This window comes from Pipistrellus hanaki (genome assembly GCF_964339955.1).
Source record: "Pipistrellus hanaki genome assembly, chromosome: 16".
In the NCBI taxonomy this organism is placed as follows: domain Eukaryota; kingdom Metazoa; phylum Chordata; class Mammalia; order Chiroptera; family Vespertilionidae; genus Pipistrellus; species Pipistrellus hanaki.
In genome coordinates this window covers 33,967,159-33,988,470 of record NC_140518.1, presented here as the reverse complement: position 1 = coordinate 33,988,470, position 21,312 = coordinate 33,967,159, and the positions used below count along the sequence as shown (strand labels likewise).

Genomic DNA, 21,312 nt, shown 5'->3' with positions numbered 1-21,312 from the left:
AAGTCCTTTCCCTGATACATGGGAACATAGGGGGGTGGGGCCACAAAAGAACTTCACTTTGTGTTGGTGCAGAGGCCAGCAAGGTTTTATGGAAAGGGATGTAAAAGAGGGAACACCTAGCCGAAACCGGTTTGGCTCAGTGGATAGAGCATTGGCCTGCTGACTGAGAGGTCCTGGGTTTGATTCCGGTCAAGGGCATGTACATTGGTTGCAGGCACATCCCCATTAGGGGGTGTGCAGGAGGCAGCTGGTCGATGCTCCTCGCTCATTGATGTTTCTAGTTCTCTATCCCTCTCCCATCCTCTCTGTAAAAAATCAATAAAATATATTTAAAAAAAAAATAGGAAACACCTCACCTGCCCAAGCTCCATCAGCTATTCAGGATGAAAGAATATATCGACTATACATATATGGTAATGAGATAAAGAGAGGCTGAGATCATCTCTGACATGTACTTCTCCACCGAAGTGTTATCCTTGTGAGACATCAAAATTAGCCCAAGAAGGTGGAGGAGAGTAGAGGGAGAGCTAAACACAGGTAGATAATATAAGCCCTAATTAATACTACAGAGGTCAAGCAGTGCGGCCTTATATGGTTTAGAAATTTTCCAAATGTTCCTACCTCAGTTTCCATATTAATCTGTGAGAATCATTTGGGCAGTTTCTCCACTTAACACTTAGGTCATAGGGAAGTTGTTTGTCACCTAAGGAGGATGTCACATCGGCTGTCCTGTGGACACTACAAGCCTGTGTAGCCTAGTGTGACTGAATTGCTCCCGATTAGAATGAAGCTCTGCAGTGCAGGCGTGGGGTCTGCTCTGTGCACTGGATATGGTCAGTGCCTAGAGACATGTCTGTAACTGGCAGACTTCTGATATATTTGCTGAATGAGTGAGCCCAAACCAGCCCCATCACAGATAGCTGAGTGAGCCTGGGGAACCACTGCACACCCCTGGAATTTCTAATCTGGCTTCACCTAGGAGAGGAACCCTAATGGATATCTAACCTCTTTATCAAAAAAGAAAATAGCTTATCCTAAGACCAGAGGAGAATCACAAATGATGGTGAAGCTTTGTCAATAGGAAGAGAAAATGGCGAATTATCACAGCCACAGCCCCTCCTCTAGCAGACCTCTGCACTATCCAGGTACCCAGAGAGCACTTTTCAGGTAGAACCTCATGGAGGAGTCCTTACAATAACCCTATGAGGCTGGGCCTCTGTTCTCCCCGGGTTCAGAGAACCAAACACTCAGAGAGATGCAGTGACATGAATTCTCACAGCTAGCAGGTGGCTGAGTGACCACTGTGCTGTGGGCAAGGCTCACCTGGAACAGGGTTGGTCCCACACACATTGGTTAATAACAAAAGTTCTGTATTAACACAGGAGGGTGGTGGGGACCAAGGTGGGGTCGCTGCCCAGGAAGGCTGGCACTGGGCATTTGAACAGTTTGTCCAGGTGGTGTGCCTGGGCGGTCTGCATCTTACAGGTCCTTTCGTTGTCGGTGAGAGTCAAGTTTGTTTGGAAACCAAGTGAATGTTTCTGAGGCCACTTTGTTGTTTGGCCGCTAGAGCCCAGGACTGGGCTGACTGGACTCCATGCCCTCTGCTCAGGATGCCCCTCACGGAAGTCCAGCCCTTGACCTCTGCCCTCCCTGCTCTGAGTCTGGGCACATAGTGGAGCTGGCTCTCTAGGGCAGTAGAGTCCTGGCTCCCAGGAGGGGCACGTTGCAGAGTTGAGTACAGTTCTCGTTGGGAGTGTTAAGGATCCTCAAGTCAAAACACATTTTCCATGAGTCTCCAACTCAGCACTGCCCACCTGACCTCCCGCCACCAGAGAGTTCTGGGTCATCAGCACAGTGGATGGGGGCTCCCACTGGGGGCCACCACTGTGGTTTCCATTTTGTGAGCACATTTGTACTGAAGAAGGTTTGTGTTTGTATTTCCAGTGTCAGTTTCTGTATTAAACTGAAATGTTAACAGAAAAGCAATTGGGCCCTCAAGTGCTCGGCGTCAGCAGGGCCCAGGGAGCGCTGGAAGGTGGACTTGAGTGTCTGGAGTTGCAAAAGGGGAAGTGCTGGACGTGGGAGGACCCTGGGCTGCCAGCTGGAAGAACTCCACGTCATTCCACACCACACCTTTGATGAGGACCCGCAGCATGTTCTGCTGGTGCTGGCCCTGCAGACCAGGCGGCTTATGCCCTCCAGGCACTGGCTTTTGGATTTTGGACTTTGGACTTCATGACCTTGTCCTTGGTTTTCTTGGTCAAAAACAGCACCTTCTTCTTCTTCTCCTTGGTGAGCCCTGTCATGGACATGGAGGGGATGGCTGCACAGCCTGCCGACCCGGAGACAGTGGAAGGTGCACTTGAGTGTGTTCAGTGCTAGCCAGGTCTTTCTTCCCTGAGTCTCTCTCTTCCTGTCTGAGGGCTGGGCTGCCATCCAATAATCTACCTAAAGGCCCATCAGTTCAGCATCAATGCCCTGCCTGCGGGAGATGAGTGTGGTGGGCAAGACCTTCTGGTTGGCCACAGAGCTGTATGGTGGGATGGACGAAAGCACACTGAAGCCCAAAGGGACCGCATCCTCTGAGTCTACTGACACGGCTGAGGACAGTTCCACTATTCCAAGTTCTGGCACCCCCAGGAAGGGAATGAAGTGGAAGGACTCCTCCTTGGGACTCTTCTGTTCTAGGTGAGCATGGCTTCCTTGAGGAGCAGCTGGTGGACACAGTTGGCCCCCTGGATGTACTGGATGATTCTCAACAACATGCCCAGGGTGTCCTGCATGGCTCTCTGGACTTCCAGCCTGGGCAACAGGCATTGCCAGGCCAGGTCGTAGAAGAAGCTGTGGAGTGGTAATGGATGGAGCACAGGAGCCTGGCCATGGGGTGTTAAACTGGTGAGATGATCAGGAAGCACATGGAGCCCTGCCAGTCGGGCTTCTCATATGACAGCAACTTCACGAAGACCCACAGCACAGCGCTAAAGTATTTCAGTGCCCCCACCACCCCGATCTTCAATGGCTTTGGGGGCTGGGAATTGAGGTGACAGCATCTCTAAATCCACGAGATGATGGTGCAGAAGGTCGCCTGGGCCTCAGCCTTGGAGCAGGTGCACACCTCGGGCAGCATGTGTTGCTGCAGGACTCAGAGAGGAACGGCCCCTGCCAGTCAGAGGCATTGAGGAGGATGTCCTGGGTAGATTGCTGTCAGGGATGAGGATGTGGTTCATTGATTGTATACCGTCTCCCTGGGGATCTGCAGCTGGTTCAGTGGGTCTTTGTGCTGGCCCTATAGACCAGGCAGCTTATGCCCTCCAGGCACTGGCTTTTGGATTTTGGACTTCAGACTTCACGACCTTGTCCTTGGTTTTCTTGGGCAAAAATAGCACCTTCTTATTCTTCTCCTTGGTGAGCACTGTCATGGACATGGAGGATATGGCTGAACGGCCTGCTGACCTGGAGACAGTGGATTTTGGACTTCGGACTTCACGACCTTGTCCTTGGTTTTCTTGGGCAAAAACAGCACCTTCTTATTCTTCTCCTTGGTGAGCACTGACAATGCTTGTTGTCCAAGCTGTGGGTCCACTTGTTCCTGGCTGTGCCACCTGCCGCTCCTCTAGTTCCAGTGGCCTGCCTTCTCCTCTGGGATCTGGTGGAGGGGATGAGAGACTCAATATTGATTATATGACCACAGGGTGAAAGCTTCTATGAACATGTCCAGGGCAGAAGTCTTTGCCTCTTGACAGTACCAGGGCTGTGCCAGCTGCTCCCTGAGGTGGGTGTGTGATCAACCACCAAGACTTGGACACTGTTCCTTGGTTGCTTGGGCTCATCTTCTCAGGTATGTGGGTTGGACCTGGAGGCTCCTCTGGCGCTGGCACTGTGGATGCTCTAGCTCTTCATCTGAGAGCTGGGCTGGGACAGGTCTTCCAAGTCTGGCCTGAGCCAGGGCTTCAGGGTCCTGAGGACACTCTCATGAGCCCCTGTAACTTCGGGGTCCTGAAGACACTCTCATGAGCCACTGTAACTTCGGGGGTCCTGAGGACACTCTCATGAGCCCCTGTAACTGGGATACTCTAGTGACTCATAAAGCAGATCCAAGTCCTCCTCCCCCGGGGCACATTCTCCGAGGACTCCTGCTGCAGGTCCAGGTCTTCCTCCCACTCTCGAACCCTGTGTAGCCACGCCCCAACTTTCTTGTTGGCATCTTGTTGCCTGGTCATGAATGGCAATCTTACTACTCCTTTGTGCTGCTTATTGGCTTCTCCACATCCAAGTCCTCCTGCTCCTCCTGGTTCTGCCTGTGCCCAGGATCATGGCTGGCCTGCTGCTCAGAGATTTCAAGAACACTGGACTTGGCCTGCTGGGTGCTGTCCTTGGGGTCCATGGGCTTGCTGGACAGGGAGGAGATGCTCACCTTGGCCACAAGGGGAGATGCCTCCCTGCTGGTGGTATAGAAGCTCAAAACCTGCTCATCTTCAGGGGCTTGCTGAATCACCTCAGCCATGTGGATGGTGCCCAGGCCAGTGTCTGGTAACCCAGGATGGTCTGGTTTTCACGACGCAGTTTCTTCTGTAGCATAATCTGCAGCTTGTTCCCTTCCCTCTTGATGCAGTGGAGGTACTGCAGGGAGAAGGTCAGTGCTGTCTCAGTCTTCACTGATGCCCTGAGGGGCAGCACAAACTCATCAGATCTTAGGACGCACTTTGATTCCTTAATCCTCACAGAAATCACTAATGAGGTCAGCTCCTCGGCCAGCGCCTTGAGAATCAGCAGCTTGGTCAAGGTGAGGCTGCATAGCCTGGGCACGCAGGTGGGGCAGGAGCAGTCCACCTCCCAGGTTGCAAAAAAGTTGGTGGGCACCTGTGTGTGTGTTGCAGGCAGCTGGCATGCTGTCTCGGCCAGCGGGTGGTAGTGAAGCTGTAGCTGCAGGACTCACAGAGGTTTTATTTCTACCCTGTGTTGGGAGAGGGGGCACATGCCATCAGTGGCAGCTCATAAACTGCCAGGTGGGTTGAGGGCTGCAGCTCAGCGAACCTCCAGGCACTCAGTGATTGGTGGCAATAGGTGGGCCAGGAGTGACCACAGGGGCCACTGTGCTAACCTGGCAGCCTTGCAAACTCAGAGACCTAAAGTGACCACAAAGGATGGTCTGAAATTAAAACTTTTAAACTAAAGTAAAAGCAGTTTATGGTGGGCACTCACATCCTAGGCGTGCATCTTCCCTGACAAGGATCAATCTTTACCTTAACTGAGTCTATTCTCTTTTTGCATCTAGAGTAACATATCCTCGGAATGTCAACGTAATTTTCCTTTACTCAGACCCCTCCAAGCACAGGCACCGCTCTGCTCTCTGCAGAGACCACACATCCTCTCATTGTTGTTGGGTTCATTGTTGACTATTAACTACCCTGCACACACCCAAGTGAAAGAAGTACGTGTCTACCATTTTACTGTTCCTCCAACCTCAGGGTTTTCCCCACTTTACTTTCTTCTGGCTCCCTAATCCATCACCAGTGGAGTTCATGGGACCCACGCAGGTCTCTGTTTGAATTTTAATGTATAAAATAAGGTGCAAAGCTGCCCTTCTCCAGAGCATTATCTCATTGAGATTTTGTTTTCTAGCAATTTGGTGACACTTTGGCTTAAATAAACTCACAAAAATTCTTCACAGGTTTGAAAATTTCTTACATTGACATGAGAAAAGATACTTGGCAGGAATTATAGGTGAGGAATGATGCAACACATTAGTACCTCCGGTCATTTCTTAGCGGAGGATGGACAGCACTTCCCTGTATTAACAGCATCAGTCCTGGGATTTCTGACAAAACATCTCATTCTAAGATGGAAACACAGAGGTTTTCCTGGGGTGAGAGAATCTGGATATTAGGACAAGTGGGGTATTTGGGACAGCACCACTGACATAGGAACAGGACGGGATCATATCCAGGTCCCACAGCAGTGAAGAGATGGATCGCCAGCCCTGATAATGTTGTGCAGCCCAGGAAGGCCCCAGCTCCTGACCAGGAGGGTCAATGGGGATGTGGTCCCCAAGGCAGCCGAGGGTAAAGCAACAGACGTCCTTTTGGGAATAGCATCCCTATTAACCACCATGATGTGTAAGAGTGGGAGAAGGTATATAAGGATTGTCAGGACAACATGGACACATGGCGATGGGCGTTTAAAAGGGAAAGTCTGTAGAAAAATGCAAAAATACTCTTGACTGAGCATGACATGAAATGGTCCAATGTCTCTCCTCTGATATTCCTAACACTTTGTGAGCAGTGACTTTGCATCTCATTTGTAAGAGGACTGACAGTGAGAGTGGGTTGGGAGGAGGAGATGGAGACCCAGATGCCTTTGGAAATTGGAATCCAGGAGGGATTTCCAGGGAATAGCAGGGCAACTTCTAGAACCCAGGGACTCCTTTGACTGCAAGGGATCCTGGAGTCTGGGTCACCTCAGCACCTGCACTCACCCTGCTGCCATACTGCATGCTGCAGGATGGATTGGGCACCTATGCCTCCTGCAGGGGGATGGAGTTGAGGGCCTATCTGTCACCTCCTCTCTGTTCTCCTGTGTGGAGCTCTGTAAAGACAGTTCCCAGTCACCGGGGGGTAAGCCTCAGAGCCCTGTTTTGCTGGGTGTCTGCCCCTGTAACCCTCCAATCCACACACACACACACACACACACACACACACACACACACATACACACACAGTGATCAGCTCAGACCTCCACTGGAGAGGAAAAGCTTTGACTACCTGAGGGCTAGGACACCTATCGGCACAGATAAGGGCCCCCTCTGGAAGCCCATCTGCCTCCATCTGCCTGCCCTGTCAGGGGGTGTGACCATGACAGGACTGCTAGGTTATCTGACACCCAGCAACCTCTTTTTGTCCCAGGGGTATGGGGGCTGCACAGGGATGGCTCACAGAGGTGGCCTGGCCAGGACTGGTCTGACTCCGGCCACCTTGTGTTACCTGAGGCCATATTCTAGAACATGGCCAACAACATCGGTGACGATGATTGAACCAAAGCCTGCATCGTCTGAAAAAGTTCTTACTGGGTCTCCCGAAGCAAGAGCACCAATCACTGGGAACACAGCAAGAAAACATCTTGCACTGGCAAATGCCTGTGGGGCTGATGCGGGTGCCTGGTTACAGGGTGTCCAAGTTCTATTAGATAGTGACCTCAGTACCTGGGATTGTCTTGCCTCAGTCCCCTCATCAGTTATGCAAATAGTACTGTGGGTGCTGTGTGTAGACCCCTCTTCAGACACCTGATCTGTATACAGTAGCACCAACACACCCCTCTTTTGAGCACCATAGAAGGTCTGGTTGCAGCCAAGGTCCCAGATTTGAGGAGACAGACCTGGGCTCAGACTCTACCCCTCATTCTTACCTCTTCTGGATCCTGGATAAGTCATTTTTCCTTTCAGGTCCCATCTCTCTCTCCTGCACAATGGGTTATGCAACAGGTGCTTCTTAGGGTTTATTCAGGCTCATGTGGGGAGTAGCTAGAAATTAGGAGGAGGACTGTCATATGTAGGTAGTGCCTCCAACCTCCTTTTCCTTCCTGTTATCTCCTCCTCTGAGTCTGCTTTTCTTCTAATCCCATCCAATATCATTACATTCAGGGGGAAAGAGAGGGAGAGAGAGAGAGAGAGAGAGAGAGAGAGAGAGAGAGAGAGAGAGAGAGAGAGAGAGAGAGAGAAGGCTCCAGATAGGGAGGAACAGGCAGGAGCTGCCCAGGGTTTCTAATTTTCAGACCAACACTGTGGGGCAGGTGGGAGCCTTGGCCTGGAAGGTCTGAACATTCCTGAACTCTGGACTCTGAATGTCAGGTACCCCGATAGTCCCTGTGTGATTATGGGCATCAGTTTCCCAGTTATCCAATGAGGGTGTGATTCAGAACTGCATATGTGTGAGCTCAGCCTAAGAGGGTCCAGCTCCCTCCATCCTGGGTGGGTTGTGGACAGAGGTCTGGCTTTGTGGTTCCAGGTATGGGTGCTTTTTCAGACAAATTCTGACCAAATGCCCACCATCTCTCCCATGCCACCTCCATATCTGTACACAATTCCACCAACACAGCCTTTTCCAGAGGGTCTGAGCAAACCCAGGTGCACCTAGGACCCCACTTTCAGGACAAACAGCTGGGTTTATCTCAGGCTTTGCATTCTGACCATCTGTGATCCTGGGCAAGGAATGGACCGCTCTGGCCACTGGTTCTCTCTTCAGGGACTCCCCACAGTATTCACCCTCCTCCTGTTATGTGAATGTGTGCCGTCCCCTTAAGTATGGGTGTCAGTAGTGACTCCATAGTAGACGGCAAAGAAATCCAACATGACCTCCATGATTTGGTTATAAAAAGTCAGTGCCTGGCCCAGCCACAGTGGCTCAGTTGGTTGATTGTCCTGTGCACCAAAAGATTGCTGGTATGATTCCATGTCTGAGCACATGCCTAGGCTGTAGGTATAATCCCTTGTTGGGAAGGGTACAGGAGGCAACTAATCGATGCTGTTTTCTTGCATGGATGTTTCTCTGTCTCTTTCCCTTCCTCTCTTTATAAAATCAATTATAAATATTTTTTAATTATAAATATTTTTTCTGCCTCCAAGGGTCTGCCCAGCTGTGCCTTCCGCCAGGCTAACTACACCTGAGTTGTTGCAGGGCTGGCTTCTTCTGGTCCTGCTGCTGGGAAGACAAATGCCACCCCAGTGCAGCCTTTCAGCCCCTCTCCCAGGAGCCTCCAGCCCTCCTCCAGCACCTGCTCCCTTTGCACAGCCCCTGCTCTTCCCTCTCACAGGACTGTGTCTGCCTATTTGTGTCTACCTTCCCTGCAGCCTGTGAGCTCCTAGCGGGCGGGGTCTGTGGTTTCTCCCCATGGACCCAGTGTGAGTGCTCAGGCACAGTTGCTGAGGGAACAGAAAGGCAGATCCATCCATCACAGACCAGTTCAGCTCTTAGAGCAAAAATGACTTTATCATTTTAAATGGCCTAGAAGGGTAGCCATGTAAGTTCATCCTGTGGTTTCATCCTCTTGTGGGGGGATTAATTTATGCTGTATTATGGAAAAATCCCCCCAAATTTCCATAGCATGTGACTATATATTTCCCCACACACCAGTGCTGATGCATGGGGAGAGAGAAGCTCAGATTGGAGAGATGCATCCTTCTGTGGTCACTCAGGAACCCAGAGTTCTTCCATCATGGGCTTTCTTCATCCCTGTGACCTAACCCCCATGTGCTTCCATCAGCCCAAGGGGACAGGTCACAGAGAAGTGCATGCTGGGGCATTGTATCCACCAGGTCTGCCATGGTGGTCATCAGTCCCTGTCCTCTCTCATTGACCACAGCAGCTCATAGGGCAGCAAGGGGGACTGGGCTGTGCCATCCAGCTGTGTACTCCAAGTCAGGTGAATGGATTTGATGGACAATTAAAATTCTCTGCCACTTCCAACTTTGACAAGTTCACCTTCCGCAGAAGGTGCTTCATGAACTTCAAGGATTTCTCTAAGGAATATTCATTTGATTATTTTCTTCAATTAAATTTGGAAGCTAATGAAAATCCCCTCTAAGTAACAAAAATAAGATAATCCACTGCCTGGCAATCTCACTTGTGACACAGTAGTATAAAACCATGTGTCCCACCATGTGTGCACGTCTATCCCTACCTCTCTCCCTCCAGCCATGTATAAAGATCTATCTCTGTAAAGTGTCTTTGACCTTACATGTGATGTATTAGAGACATGTGTCAATCGTATAGGGATAGGGATCTTTGGGCAGCACATGGTCCTCTCATAAGTCCACGAACAGATTCTGAAACCTGGGAGACCTGAGGACGGTGACTGGCAGGTCTCAGCAGAACCAGGCTGGCTGCTTGCACATCTCTGGTTAGAGGTGTATGATCATGGGAGGTCTATACCCCCTACAAGTGTGACTTCTGAGGTAGGAACCTGCAGGTCAGTTTTTCACAGGTGCAACCCCCAAGGCCTTGCAGAGGCACAGCAGGCATCTTAGTCTATATGGGAAGAAAAACCTGTGTGATTGAAGGGGCTTCACATCCAGGCTCAGCAACTGTCCTGCAACCTGAGTTCTCTGACAGTCACCATCGTCCCGCCCACCCACCCTCAGCTCAGCACCTGCTCTGTCCACAGAGAAACGAGGCTGTTCAGACTTGGTCCCTCTCCCTCCCTATTGGAGCCTGAAATTCTCCTCACTGTCCACTGCCCTGTTTGCCCCTTTCATGACCCAGAGGAACTGGGCCCATTCACCCTGTCACCTTAAGCTTAGATGTGGGGCTGTTCTGGAAAGTGACTTGTCCCATCTCTTTGAGGAAAGGGACAAGAGTGAAGACATGTTCAGTGTTCTGAGTTTCTGTCCTTGGTGGAGTCACAGCCATGGACTGCCACAATCAGAGCCACAGAGCGACACCCTTTTGGAAAAGCCAGTCATCCCAGCTCAACCTGAGGCCTCAGGAGATATGTCTCCTCACTTTATCAATAAAGTGTCTCCTCTCCCAGATATGGCCTCTTTGTTGCTTTTCTTTGCCTACATTTGCTGTCAAAACTGCCACTTCTTGGCAAATCCAATTGTGGAATTTACAGCGGGGATTTACCCATGGAAGTGCCAGCAGGGTCCCCTCCCTCTGGCCTCCAGCATAAGTGACCCTCTCTCTCAGCAGGGCCATTTGGCCACAGCTGCCCCTGCTCCCTAGTACAGCCACCGTGCCAGGTCCCAGGGGTGAGCAGGACAAAGCATTCTGCTGGCCCCAGCCATGCTGTTTCTACTCAAGTCTGGATCCACATCTGAGAATCAAGGGACTGCAGTGAGTGAGCAGGAGCCTCACACCTGCCAGCTCCTGCCCCAGCATGTTGCGGAGGACAGAGGGGAGAGGGCACCAGTGAAGCAGGGCTCCTTGGAGATCATTGGGAACATGGGGACACTGGGAATGAGACACTCAGCTGTGCCGAGAGGCCTGATTCCTAGTCCTGTGTCCTGGGCTCCTGAGCTGTGTTCTCTCAGTGTGCATCTGTGTGTATTTCAGACTGTGTGGGTGTCCCTCTGGAGGTTAGGGAGTCACCCTGTGAGCTGAGTTTATCCTCACAAAGGTTTTTTAAAAGCCAGGAGTTGGGGGTCTCAGGAAACCATTTGCTGATGGTGCTCCAGGTGTGAAGAGTAAAGCTAGGCCTGGATTCCAGACAACCTCAGGGTTCCCACTGAGCAGACAGGACTGAAGGGGCACAGGGAGGAGAGGGCACTGAGGAAGAGTGGAGAGCTCGTGCTGAGCATCCTAAATGACTGGTCCCTTTATGTCATCAGAAGGGTCATGTCATTACCATTGGACTTTTCAAGATCATAAAGAGTGCTCTCAGCTGAGGATTTCAGAAACAAGCAGGACACAGGGGCTACCTGAGAAACGCTGACTCTCCCCACAGGTGGGGGTGTCTCTGTGGTGCCAGCAGACCAGTCAGCACTCACCGGTATGCACAGGGCCACCTCCAATCATTCTTCTGTTACTTCCATCATTCCAGTGGGTCACTCCTACCTCCTGTCACAGTCTCCTACTAACTCCTCAATCATGCCACATTCTTTAGGGACAAAGTAGGCAACTGTCTCCAAAATCTCCTTTTGTCCCACCTGCAGGAAACTCGGTACTTGTACATGAGGTTGCCTCCTCCACCTCCTACCTCACTGATTTATTAGCACCTCAGTGCTGAGACCATCACCTTCCTCCACTTCAGGGACATCCTGATCTCACCATACGCTGCAGCTTGTCATCATTTAGGACACGTGTGACTTCTCCCCGCCTGCAACTCACTCTCCCCTTACTATTGCCATTCCCTTCCCCTTCTCATTCCAGCTGCTCTCAAACTCAGGAACATCTGCTTCCCTTCTCTCCTCTTCACCAGGACTGCTGGTCACTGCTAGGAATCACCATGCCAGGGCTGGCAGAGCTGGTGTCTGACTTGCTCTCTGCTCAGCCATCCATGTTCCTGTCCTGGGAACCAACCTCCTGATGATCCCAGTACTTGCAACCCCACCCCCTCATCCCTTATTATTTCCTGACTCAATTCCGTTTTTCTAAATCTTCTCTCTGCCTGAAATGTCTCTCAATGCCTGGCTTGCCTAGTTAATATCCTATATCTCCACAGACTAGGAATGGCTGGTTCTCTTTAGGGACACTCTTCAGAAGTGGACACACAATACTTCTCCATAAAGAAATGTCCTCTTCCTGTGGCCCTATGCCCACTTGTGCTATGGGAACCACATGACGTCACTATCCTCATAGATCTGTATTCCAACAAGAATGGTGCTGGAAAAGATGTTAGCATCACTGCTCTCTAGTACTTAGCAGTTCCAGCACACAGGATTTATCCTAAAACCATTTTTTGTTAAAATGCATTTGTTCAAATTCTGGTACATCCCATCTACTGTTACCAGCATTCCTAAATGGAAAAAGGCCCATGGCCTCTCAGGTAGACCTAGCCTCTCTTTACTTCTCCAGCCTTTGTTTAATCTCACAATGCTTCCCTCAATTGCCATGCCACATAAGAAATCAGGGTAAAGTGAGTAGACAAATCCTTATTCATCTTCTGGTTTGCTTAAGGAAATCATCCTAAAGAGTCTTGTGTGTGATCCCCAGATGGGCTCGTGGTCTCAATGCTTATGGAACCAGGTCAACCGTAGGACTCATCACAACCCACTAGAACTTCCTTAATGGCCTTGTCAGCCCAAAAAAATGGTCATCTTGATGACATGGACTGTGTGCCAGATCAAAAGCTTATTCCCATTTGTCTTCAGACGTTGCAACTTTTTCCAGGGTAAGGTGCCTAGAAGGGTGTTAGTCCCTTCTCTCCAGGGTGGTGTGGAGCAGTGAAAAGAACTGGTGTAAAGGGAGAAGCCAGGCTAAATCCACAACTTCATTCAGTCTCGGGCCTTGAGAAAGAATGGCCACTGGGCTGTGGTGAGATGGAAGAGCCTCAGGAAAAAGCCCAGCTGAACCAGAGCTCAGGAGCTGAGGGTGGAGAGAGGCTCTGACCCCAAAGGAGATTTGGAAGCGGTGCCTGTGGAGGAGGTGAGTGTGGACCCCGGGCCCTGGGGCATTCCCTGTCCCCTCTTCAGTGCTATGGGTCAATACAGGAGATGCTCAGAATGCTGTTCAGTGCCAGGGGAGGAGGTTGGAGTTTCTGTCCAGGTGCAGGTGGCAGTCAGTGTTCAGGAACAGCTTACTGATCCTTAAACCCTACAGCATTCTGCAACGTGGACGCCAGGGGGCGCTTAAGACCACGCTTTGCCCATGTGCCTGTGGGAGATGAAGTCAAACAAAATGTGGGTTCCCAGGGACAGCCCTGACATAAAGGATCCCCGCCCCAATACTCATCAGTCAATTTTCCCCAAAGCCCCATTGTCCTGGGCCTCAAGAACGTCACATTGGTAGAGCAGATGGCGCCTGACAGACTAATTATTCCCAACCTACGACTCATAGTAACACCATGGAGGCCCAGAAGAAACAGACTTGCTCAAGGCTACGAAGATGTATAGAGTTAAATTTTATAGAATCTAAATTAAATTTATCTTTAAGAGTATTTCATTACATCTTTTTAAAAATTGACTGTAGGTTACCAAATAGCACGAGAAAAATAGAGTAACATTGTAAGCATTATACAAAATAAACAAAAATATTTTAAAACTATGTCTAAAGGGGGTGTGGGAGCCCCATCTGCCTTGGCAGCTAACACACGCTGTGGCCCAGAACGCGAGACCACAAGCCTCCCAGGAGCTGAGGTGAGTTGCCACAAGCTGCAGGTTGTTCCACATTTGGAAGATCAGTGACAGCTGTGCCTGGAGCATGCTCTGGCTCTGGAGAGGGCAGCAGAGTTGGCATTTCGTCTTTATTAGTTTCTTCATCTTGCTCTGGAGCTGCTTCTGGAGATCCAGGAAGAGAACATGTTACATCACGACTGCCTTTTGTGTGCTTCCAGGAAGGGAACCTTCCGTCTCCATCACTGAAGTCCCAGTTCAAGCCCCACCTCAGGAAGTCCCCCAGCCTGCAGGCTATGGCACTGACCTGAGCGGCTCTGTGCTCCTGCCTAACCCCAGCCTCTGGGAGCTCTTCTCTGAGTGGTTCTGCCACACCCCTCCCCACTCACCCACAAAACCCGAATCCACATGCACAGCTCTCTTTGACTCCCTCCTTTTTTTTCTAGGAGAAGCCCTCAGATCTCTGACCTCTTGCAGAAATCCAACAAGGCATGGAACCAAGGGTGTTGCCACCTTCTCCAAGTCACACTCTTTATACTCCCCTTAAGGCTCTGATCCAAAGCCAACTCACTTTTTCTGCTGGTCCAGAGATCCACTTTCTGCTTCAAAATATGAGAAAATGCAGCGATACTTCGAGAAAGAAGTCACATTGACTGTCCTGTGGATACTACCTACCTGTGCAGCCTAGTGTGAATGGATCACTCCTGACTAGAAGGAAGCGCGGGAGTGCAGTCCTGGGGGCAGGGCATTTGCTGACTGAATGAGCCCAAACCAGCCCCATCTCAGATAGCTGGGTGACCCTGGGGTCCCCCTGCTCACCCCGGGGATTTCTAATCTGGCTTCACCCAGGACTGGGACCCTAATGGAATCTCCAATGTCTTTATCACAAGAGAAAATAGCTTAGCCTGAGGCCTGAGGAGAATCACAAATAAGGCAGAAGCTTCTTTACGAAGAAGAGAAAATGACCAATTAGGACAACCACAGCCTCTCCAGCTTACCTCTTCAGTGTCCAAGCACCCAGAGAGCCTTTTTTCCATGGGACCCACCCCAAAGTCCCTACAATAACCTTATGAGCTGGGCCTCAGTATTCCCCATGGTCAGAGAAACAAACACAGAGAGATGCAGTGACCTGAAAACTCACAGCAAGCAGGTGGCTGAGTGGCCACTGTGCTGTGGAGGGGCAGGGCTCACCTGGGACATGGTTGATCCCACTCACATTGGTTAATAGCACATGTTCTGTATGAACACAGAGGGTGGGTGGGGACCAAGGTGGGGATGCTGCCCAGGAAGCTAGACACTAAGTATGTGATCATTTTGTCCAGTCATTGTTCCTGGGCAGCCTGCACTGTATGTCTTTTTATTTTATTTTTCTACTTTGACGGTCAACTTTATTTGGAAGCCCAAGTGAGTGATGTTGGGGTCAACATGGAGGCCCAGGATTGAGCCTACTGGCCTCGATGTTGGGCTCAGGATGCCCCATGGGAGGCCAGCCCTTGGCCTCTGGTCACCCAGCTCTGAGTCTGGGCACAGGGCGTGGGGAACCAGATCCCCTGGGAAGCAGAGTCCTGGCTCCAGGAAGGGCAGGTGGGGAAGGTGAGGACAGTTCTCCCTGCATGGGTCAGGGTCCAGAAAAACAGACTTACTCAAAGCTCTGAGGGTTAATAGGGTTAAATTTTATAGAATCTAAATTAATGTTATGTTTAGTAGTATTTCATTAAAGGTTCTCTACAATACAATCTATGTTACTAAATATAAAAATTACAGTAAATTATACACATATATTGTATAACATAAACTTTTAACATTTCATCTAAATGGGGGTGAGGGTGTCCTCTCTGCCATGGCACGATTTGGGTGAGTTGCTGAAATACTGCAGGTGGTTCTTCTGTCTCTTGAAGTTCAGTGAAAGCTGGGCTTGGATCCGGCTCTGGCTCTGGAGAGGTCACTAGGGTGGCGTTGCCTCTGGATGGGTTTTCCTGATGTTGCTCTGGAGCTGGTTCTGTAGATCCAAGAGGAGCACATGTTACCACCCTCACTGCCTTTCGTGTGCCTCCCAAGGCACACTCACCCACACCGCCCCCAGAGGCCTCCTCCTCCTCCTGTCTCAGCCTCAGTGGACTCAGGTGCTCCCGCCATGACTGGAGGCACTGGGCCTGGGTTTGGCAGATGGCTTAACGGAGGCCAACAGCATCATCAGGCTGGGAAATTGTGGAGGTACTGGTCCAGCCAGATGCCCAGGATGCAGTAGATGGACCTGGAGAGAGAGAGGTGGACAGCAAAGTCTGAGGTGTGCTCTTTCCTTCCACATGGCCCTCCCAGAGGTCCTTTAACTCCTACTCCTGCCCATCCAGAAGCCAGACCTATTCCTTGTCCACCTTCAGTCTGGCAATTCTGGCAGAGACATGGCTGGTCACCCAGAAGGGGCTGGCAGAAAGCACTCCTAACTGACAGCTCTGGATCAATGAGGGAACCACATGTCCCCTTCTTCAAAGGAACCTGACATGCTCTCTCAGTGTCCCTATCCCCTCCCACTACCTTCCCACCAAAATGTCAACTCCATGAGGACAGGGAAGGCTGGTGTCCTCCCTGTTCATGTCACTCATTGGCACACAGTAGGTGCTCCAGGAATAGCTAATAAATGAGCAAATAAACTCTCCATCCCTGGCTTCCAAGGGCCTACCCATCACCTCAAACTTTGGCTCCTGCACCTACATGCTGCCTAATTCACTAGCTGCCTGTGGGGTTCTTCACCTCCCACTGAAACTCAACTCCCACAGGGCGGGGTACACTTGCCAAGCTGCCTCTGAGAAGGTTCTACCAGATTAGTGAACATAGTCCCAGGATAGGGGTGCAGGCAGGGCGGGGATTGAGAGCGGAAGGCTATGAATATTTTGAGGGTCTGACTTTCTCACTGAGCTCCCACTGCTCTCTCACACCACCCATATCCACATACACAGCTCTCTTTGAAGCCTTCCCTTTTTTTTAGAAGCCCTCAGACCTCTGCACTCTTACAGAAATCACACTATGTGTGGGATCCGGGGTTCTGCCAGCACCTTGAATTCACACTGCCCATAATCCCCCTCTTGGCAATGACCCAAAACTAACTCACGTTTTCTGCTGGAACAGAGGTTCACCTTCCTCTTCATGGTATGGGAAGATGCAGCCACAGGGAGAGGAGGCCAGGAGGACGTCACATCGGCTGTCCCATGGACACTATGAGCCTGTACAGTCTAGTGTGACTGAATCGCTCCCGACTAGAAGAAAGCTCTGGAGTGCAGTCGTGGGGTCTGCTCTGTGCACTGGATTATGGTCAGTGCCTAGAGACATGTCTGTAACTGGCAGACTTCTGATATATTTGCTTAATGAGTGAGCACCAAACCAGCCCCATCACAGATAACTGGTAGGGCCTGTGACCCACTGCTCACCCCTGGGGTTTCTGTTCTGGTTTCATCCAGGACAGAGACCAATAAAAGATCTCCATTCCCTTTATGACATGAAGAAATAGGCCCCGAGAAGAATCACATATGAGGAAGAAAAATGACCAACTAGCACAGCCACAGCCCCTGCTGCAGACCTATCCACAGGCACCCAGAGAAAGCTTTAGGGGAACATCCTACTGGGTCCTTACAAAAACCCTATGAGGATGCTCCTTGACTCACCTCATGTTCTTAGACACAGACACCCAGAGGGATTCAGCGATCTGAGAGGTCACAGCCAGCAAGTGGCCAAATGACCACCGTGCTGTGGAGAGGCAGGTTACTCACCTTGTCAATGGCTGGTCCGAAACCTGTTGCGTGGTAGTGAACGTTCAGTGATCACATGAAGAGGTGGAGACGAAGGTGGATCGCTGTCCAGGAAGGAGGGCCTGTGTGTCTGCACCATGCAGCTCTTTTTTTTTTTGCTATTTTGCTCCATGAGGCGGAAGTTCACTGGGAACCATAAGAGGATGGTGCTGGGGCCACTTGGCTGGTTGGCAGCTGGGGTCCAAGGCTGGGCTGGCCGGCCTCCATGTTGTACTCCTGATGCCCCAATGAGAGGCCAGCACTTTGCCTCTCACAGCCCAGCTCTGAGTCTGGGCACAGGTTGGAGCCAGCTCCCAGGGTTAAGCAGAGCCCTGGTTTCCAGGAAGGACAGGGCTCCAAGACCAGAGCCCTTCTCACTGAAAGTGTTGGGGATCCTGAGACTAAAGCACACCTTCCATGATGATCCAGTTCAACAGTGACCTCCACCACCTGACCTCCCACTTGCTGGAATGTTCTTGTTATTAATCAGAGCATTGGGGGACCTGGGGGGCAAACCCCTTACGTTCCAGGCTGTGAGCACATTCTAACTTAAAATAGTTTCTCTGTGTTTTCAGGGTCTGTGTCTGTAGTAAACTGAACTGTTAACAGAAAAGCAGCTGGGCCCTTCTGGGCTTGGCCCAGGCAGGGTTAAGGGCAGGGGGAGGGGCAGGGCTAGAAGGTGGAATTGGAGTGTCCGAAGATGCCGATGGGGAGGTGCTTGACATGGGAGGACCACTGGGCTGCCAGCTGGAAGAACTTCACGTCGTCCCACTCCACGCCATCAATGAGGACCCGCTGCCTGTTCTCCTGGTCCTTAGCTGAGCAGACCAAGCGGCCAATGCCCTGGATGCACTGGCTTTTGGACTCCAAGGCCTTGCCCTTGTCTTTCTTGGGCAATAACATCACCTTTTTCTTCTCCTTGGTGACCACAGTCATGGACATTGCGGGCGTGCCTGCATCCTCGCCACTGCTGGGCAGCCTGCTGACCTGCAGAGACCGGAAGGTGCACTGGAGTGTGTTTTTGGTGGTAGGCAGGTCTTCCTTCTTCCCATTTCTCTTCCTATTTGTGGGCTGGGCTGCCAACCAATAATCCACCTGTAGCTCCATCAGCTCAGCACTGACACTCTGGATCGCGGAAGGTAAACCTCCACTCACTGATGAGGAGAAGGTTGGGTTGTGTGAGGCCTCCCTGGCGGGGGACCTAAGCATGTAGGAGCATGAGGGGACCGCATCATCTGTGTCTTCTGACGTGGCTGAAATTGGTTCCACTATTTCAACTTTCACTGCCCCCACAAAGGGAATGAACTTCTGTGAGGACAACTTGCCCGGGATCATCTGCTTAGAGGTGAGCATGGCCTCTGCGATGGGCAGCTGGTAGACACAATTGGCCCCTCTGATGTACTCTGTGATTCTCGCCACAATGTTCTGCACAGAACTCTGGGCCTCCAGATGGTTGAACATGTCCTGCCAGGCCAGGTCCTGGAAGAGGTTGTTGTAGCGGTGATCCACAGAGCCCAGGTAGCTGGCCACAGGGTGGGGACCCAGCGGGATGACCAGGAAGCGCATGTAGCCCAGCCAGTCAGGGTTCTTGTGGGACAGCTGCTCCACAAAGACCCGCAGCACGGTGCTGAAGTAGTGCTGAGCCCCCGCCACTGCGATCTTCACTGGCATCGGGGCCTGGGTATTGCAGTCGCAGTATCTTTGTATCCAGGAGATGATGAAGGTGAAGGCCTCCTGGACATCCACCATGGAGCAGGTGCGCACGATGGGCAGCGTGTGCTGCTGCAGGACGTCCGACAAGAACTGCCCCTGCCTGTCCAAGGTGCTGATGAGGATGATGTTCCTGGGCAGACAGTCATTGGAGATGAGGATGTTGTTCAGTTGATCGCACACAGTCTTCCTGGGGATCTGCAGGTGGCTCTGTGGCACTGGGCAGCTCTCCTCGATCAGGCTACTGGACGACTCATTCAGGGACCTGCTCCAGCTCCAGCAGGCAGGCTGCTTCCCCTTGGAGCTGCTGGAGGGGAGGACCAGAGACTCGGTCTTGGTGGTGTGCCTGCTGGGTGGCAGCTTCTTAGTGAGCTTGTCCTGGGCAGAGGTCTCTGCCTCTGGGCTGTCCTCAGGCTGTGCCGGCTGCTCCCCAGGGTTGGGAATGCTGTGGGCCACCCATTCAGAGCCACTGTCACTTGACAGGCTTTCACAGTATGACCTGAGTTTGGGCCTGGGCTTGGGGGTGCATAGGGCTCCATCGTCCTTCTCCATACCTGTGCCACTTGACAGGCTTTCAGAGTATGTCATGAGCTCAGGCATGGGAGGGGTTAGGAGAAGGTCATCATCCTCCTTATCTGAGCTGCTCTCACTGGGGTTCACTAGCTTGTAAAACAGATCAGCCACATCCTTGTCCACATCGGGGAATTGCACCTCAGGCTCCTTCTTTGAGTCCAGGACTTCCTCCATCATTTGGTACCTGTGCAGCCAGGCTGCGACTTTCTGCTGATAGCTCTGTTGCCTGGTCATGTGCCTCCTTCTTCTTATCGGCTTCTTGTCTAGGTCATGCCTGTGAGCAGCATTGTAGCTGACCTCCAGCTCAGAGAAGACAATGTCAGAGTCTCCTGCAGAGAAGTTATCTGCCTTGGTGCTGGCCGGCATGGCTCTGTCCAGGTGGCTGACGGGCTGGCTCAATAGGGAGAAGACACAGGTCTTGTCCACCTTGGTGGCAGGGGTGCTGTAGGCCATCAAGTCAGAGACACTGCCACTGAACAGCTTTCTGCCAGGGCCCTGGGCCTTCAAGGGCATGTTGGCCAGCCGAGGAGGCTCCTTCTGCCTCCGGGCACTGTGTATGCTACTCGTCTTCATCTGACAGCTAGAGTGTGCCAGGCCTTCTAAGTATTGTCTGGTCTTGGTCTTGGTGTTGCTAAGGATGATACCATCATCCTCCAAGTCTGGACCACTGTCGCTGGGATTATCAAGATTGTGATACAGAAGGTCCAGTTTCTCTTCCACCTCAGGGACATGCTCTGTAGCATCCTGATCTGAGTCTAGGACCTCTTCTGACATGTTGGACCTGGGAAGCAGCACCAAGACTTTCTCCTTCAAGTTTCGTTGCATGCCTTGCTGCTGCTTCTTGGACTGACTCAGGTCAAAGTCATCTTCTTCCAGGTCCTGCCTGGGAGTCACATTGTAGCTGGCCTCCAGCTCAGAGAAGCTTTCAGATTTCCCTTCTGTGTAGTTATTTGTAAGCTTGGCCTTGGGGCTGGTCTGCATGGTGTCGTCCTTGTAGTTGATGGGCTGACTGGACAGGAAGGAAATCCAGATCTCAGCCACCCTGATGGAGGAGTCCTGGATGCTGCTGCTGAGGCTCAGCACCTGGCCACCCTCGGGGGGTCGCTGCATCACCTCAGCCATGTGGATGGCACCTGTGGCCAGTGTCTTGTAGCCCAGGATGATCTGGTTGTTATTGCACTTCCTCTGCTGCAGCATGATCTGGAGCTTGTTGCCTTCTCCCTTGAGGAAGTGTGGGTACTGCAGGGAGAAGGTCAGTGCCAGGTCGGTCTCCACTTGTTCACTAGTGGGCAGCACAATTTCATGGGATCTCAAGATGCCCTTGGAGCCCTGCATCTGCACTGCTATCACCATGGAGATGGGCTCCTTCTCCAGCTCCTTCAAGATCACCAGCTTCTTTAAAGTCAGGCTGCACAGCCTGAGCACGCAGCTGGGGCTGGAGCAGTCCACCTCCCAGGTAGAGAAGAGGTTCATGGGCACTGGGGT

General features: G+C 51.5%; 1 protein-coding gene across 1 annotated transcript; it reads right to left on the bottom strand.

The window, feature by feature from the left end:
- Positions 1–17,688: 17,688 nt before the first annotated feature.
- LOC311610838 (phosphofurin acidic cluster sorting protein 2-like) lies at positions 17,689–21,312 on the bottom strand. The gene has a single exon (XM_084862350.1). It carries the CDS (start codon positions 21,298–21,300, stop codon positions 18,217–18,219), a length of 3,084 nt encoding a protein of 1,027 aa, XP_084718476.1. The 5' UTR covers positions 21,301–21,312; the 3' UTR covers positions 17,689–18,216.

Coding starts and splice junctions, on each gene's coding strand:
- LOC311610838 (XM_084862350.1), bottom strand. CDS start 21,300: ATGAACCTCTTCTCTACCTGGGAGGTGGACTGCTCCAGCCCCAGCTGC.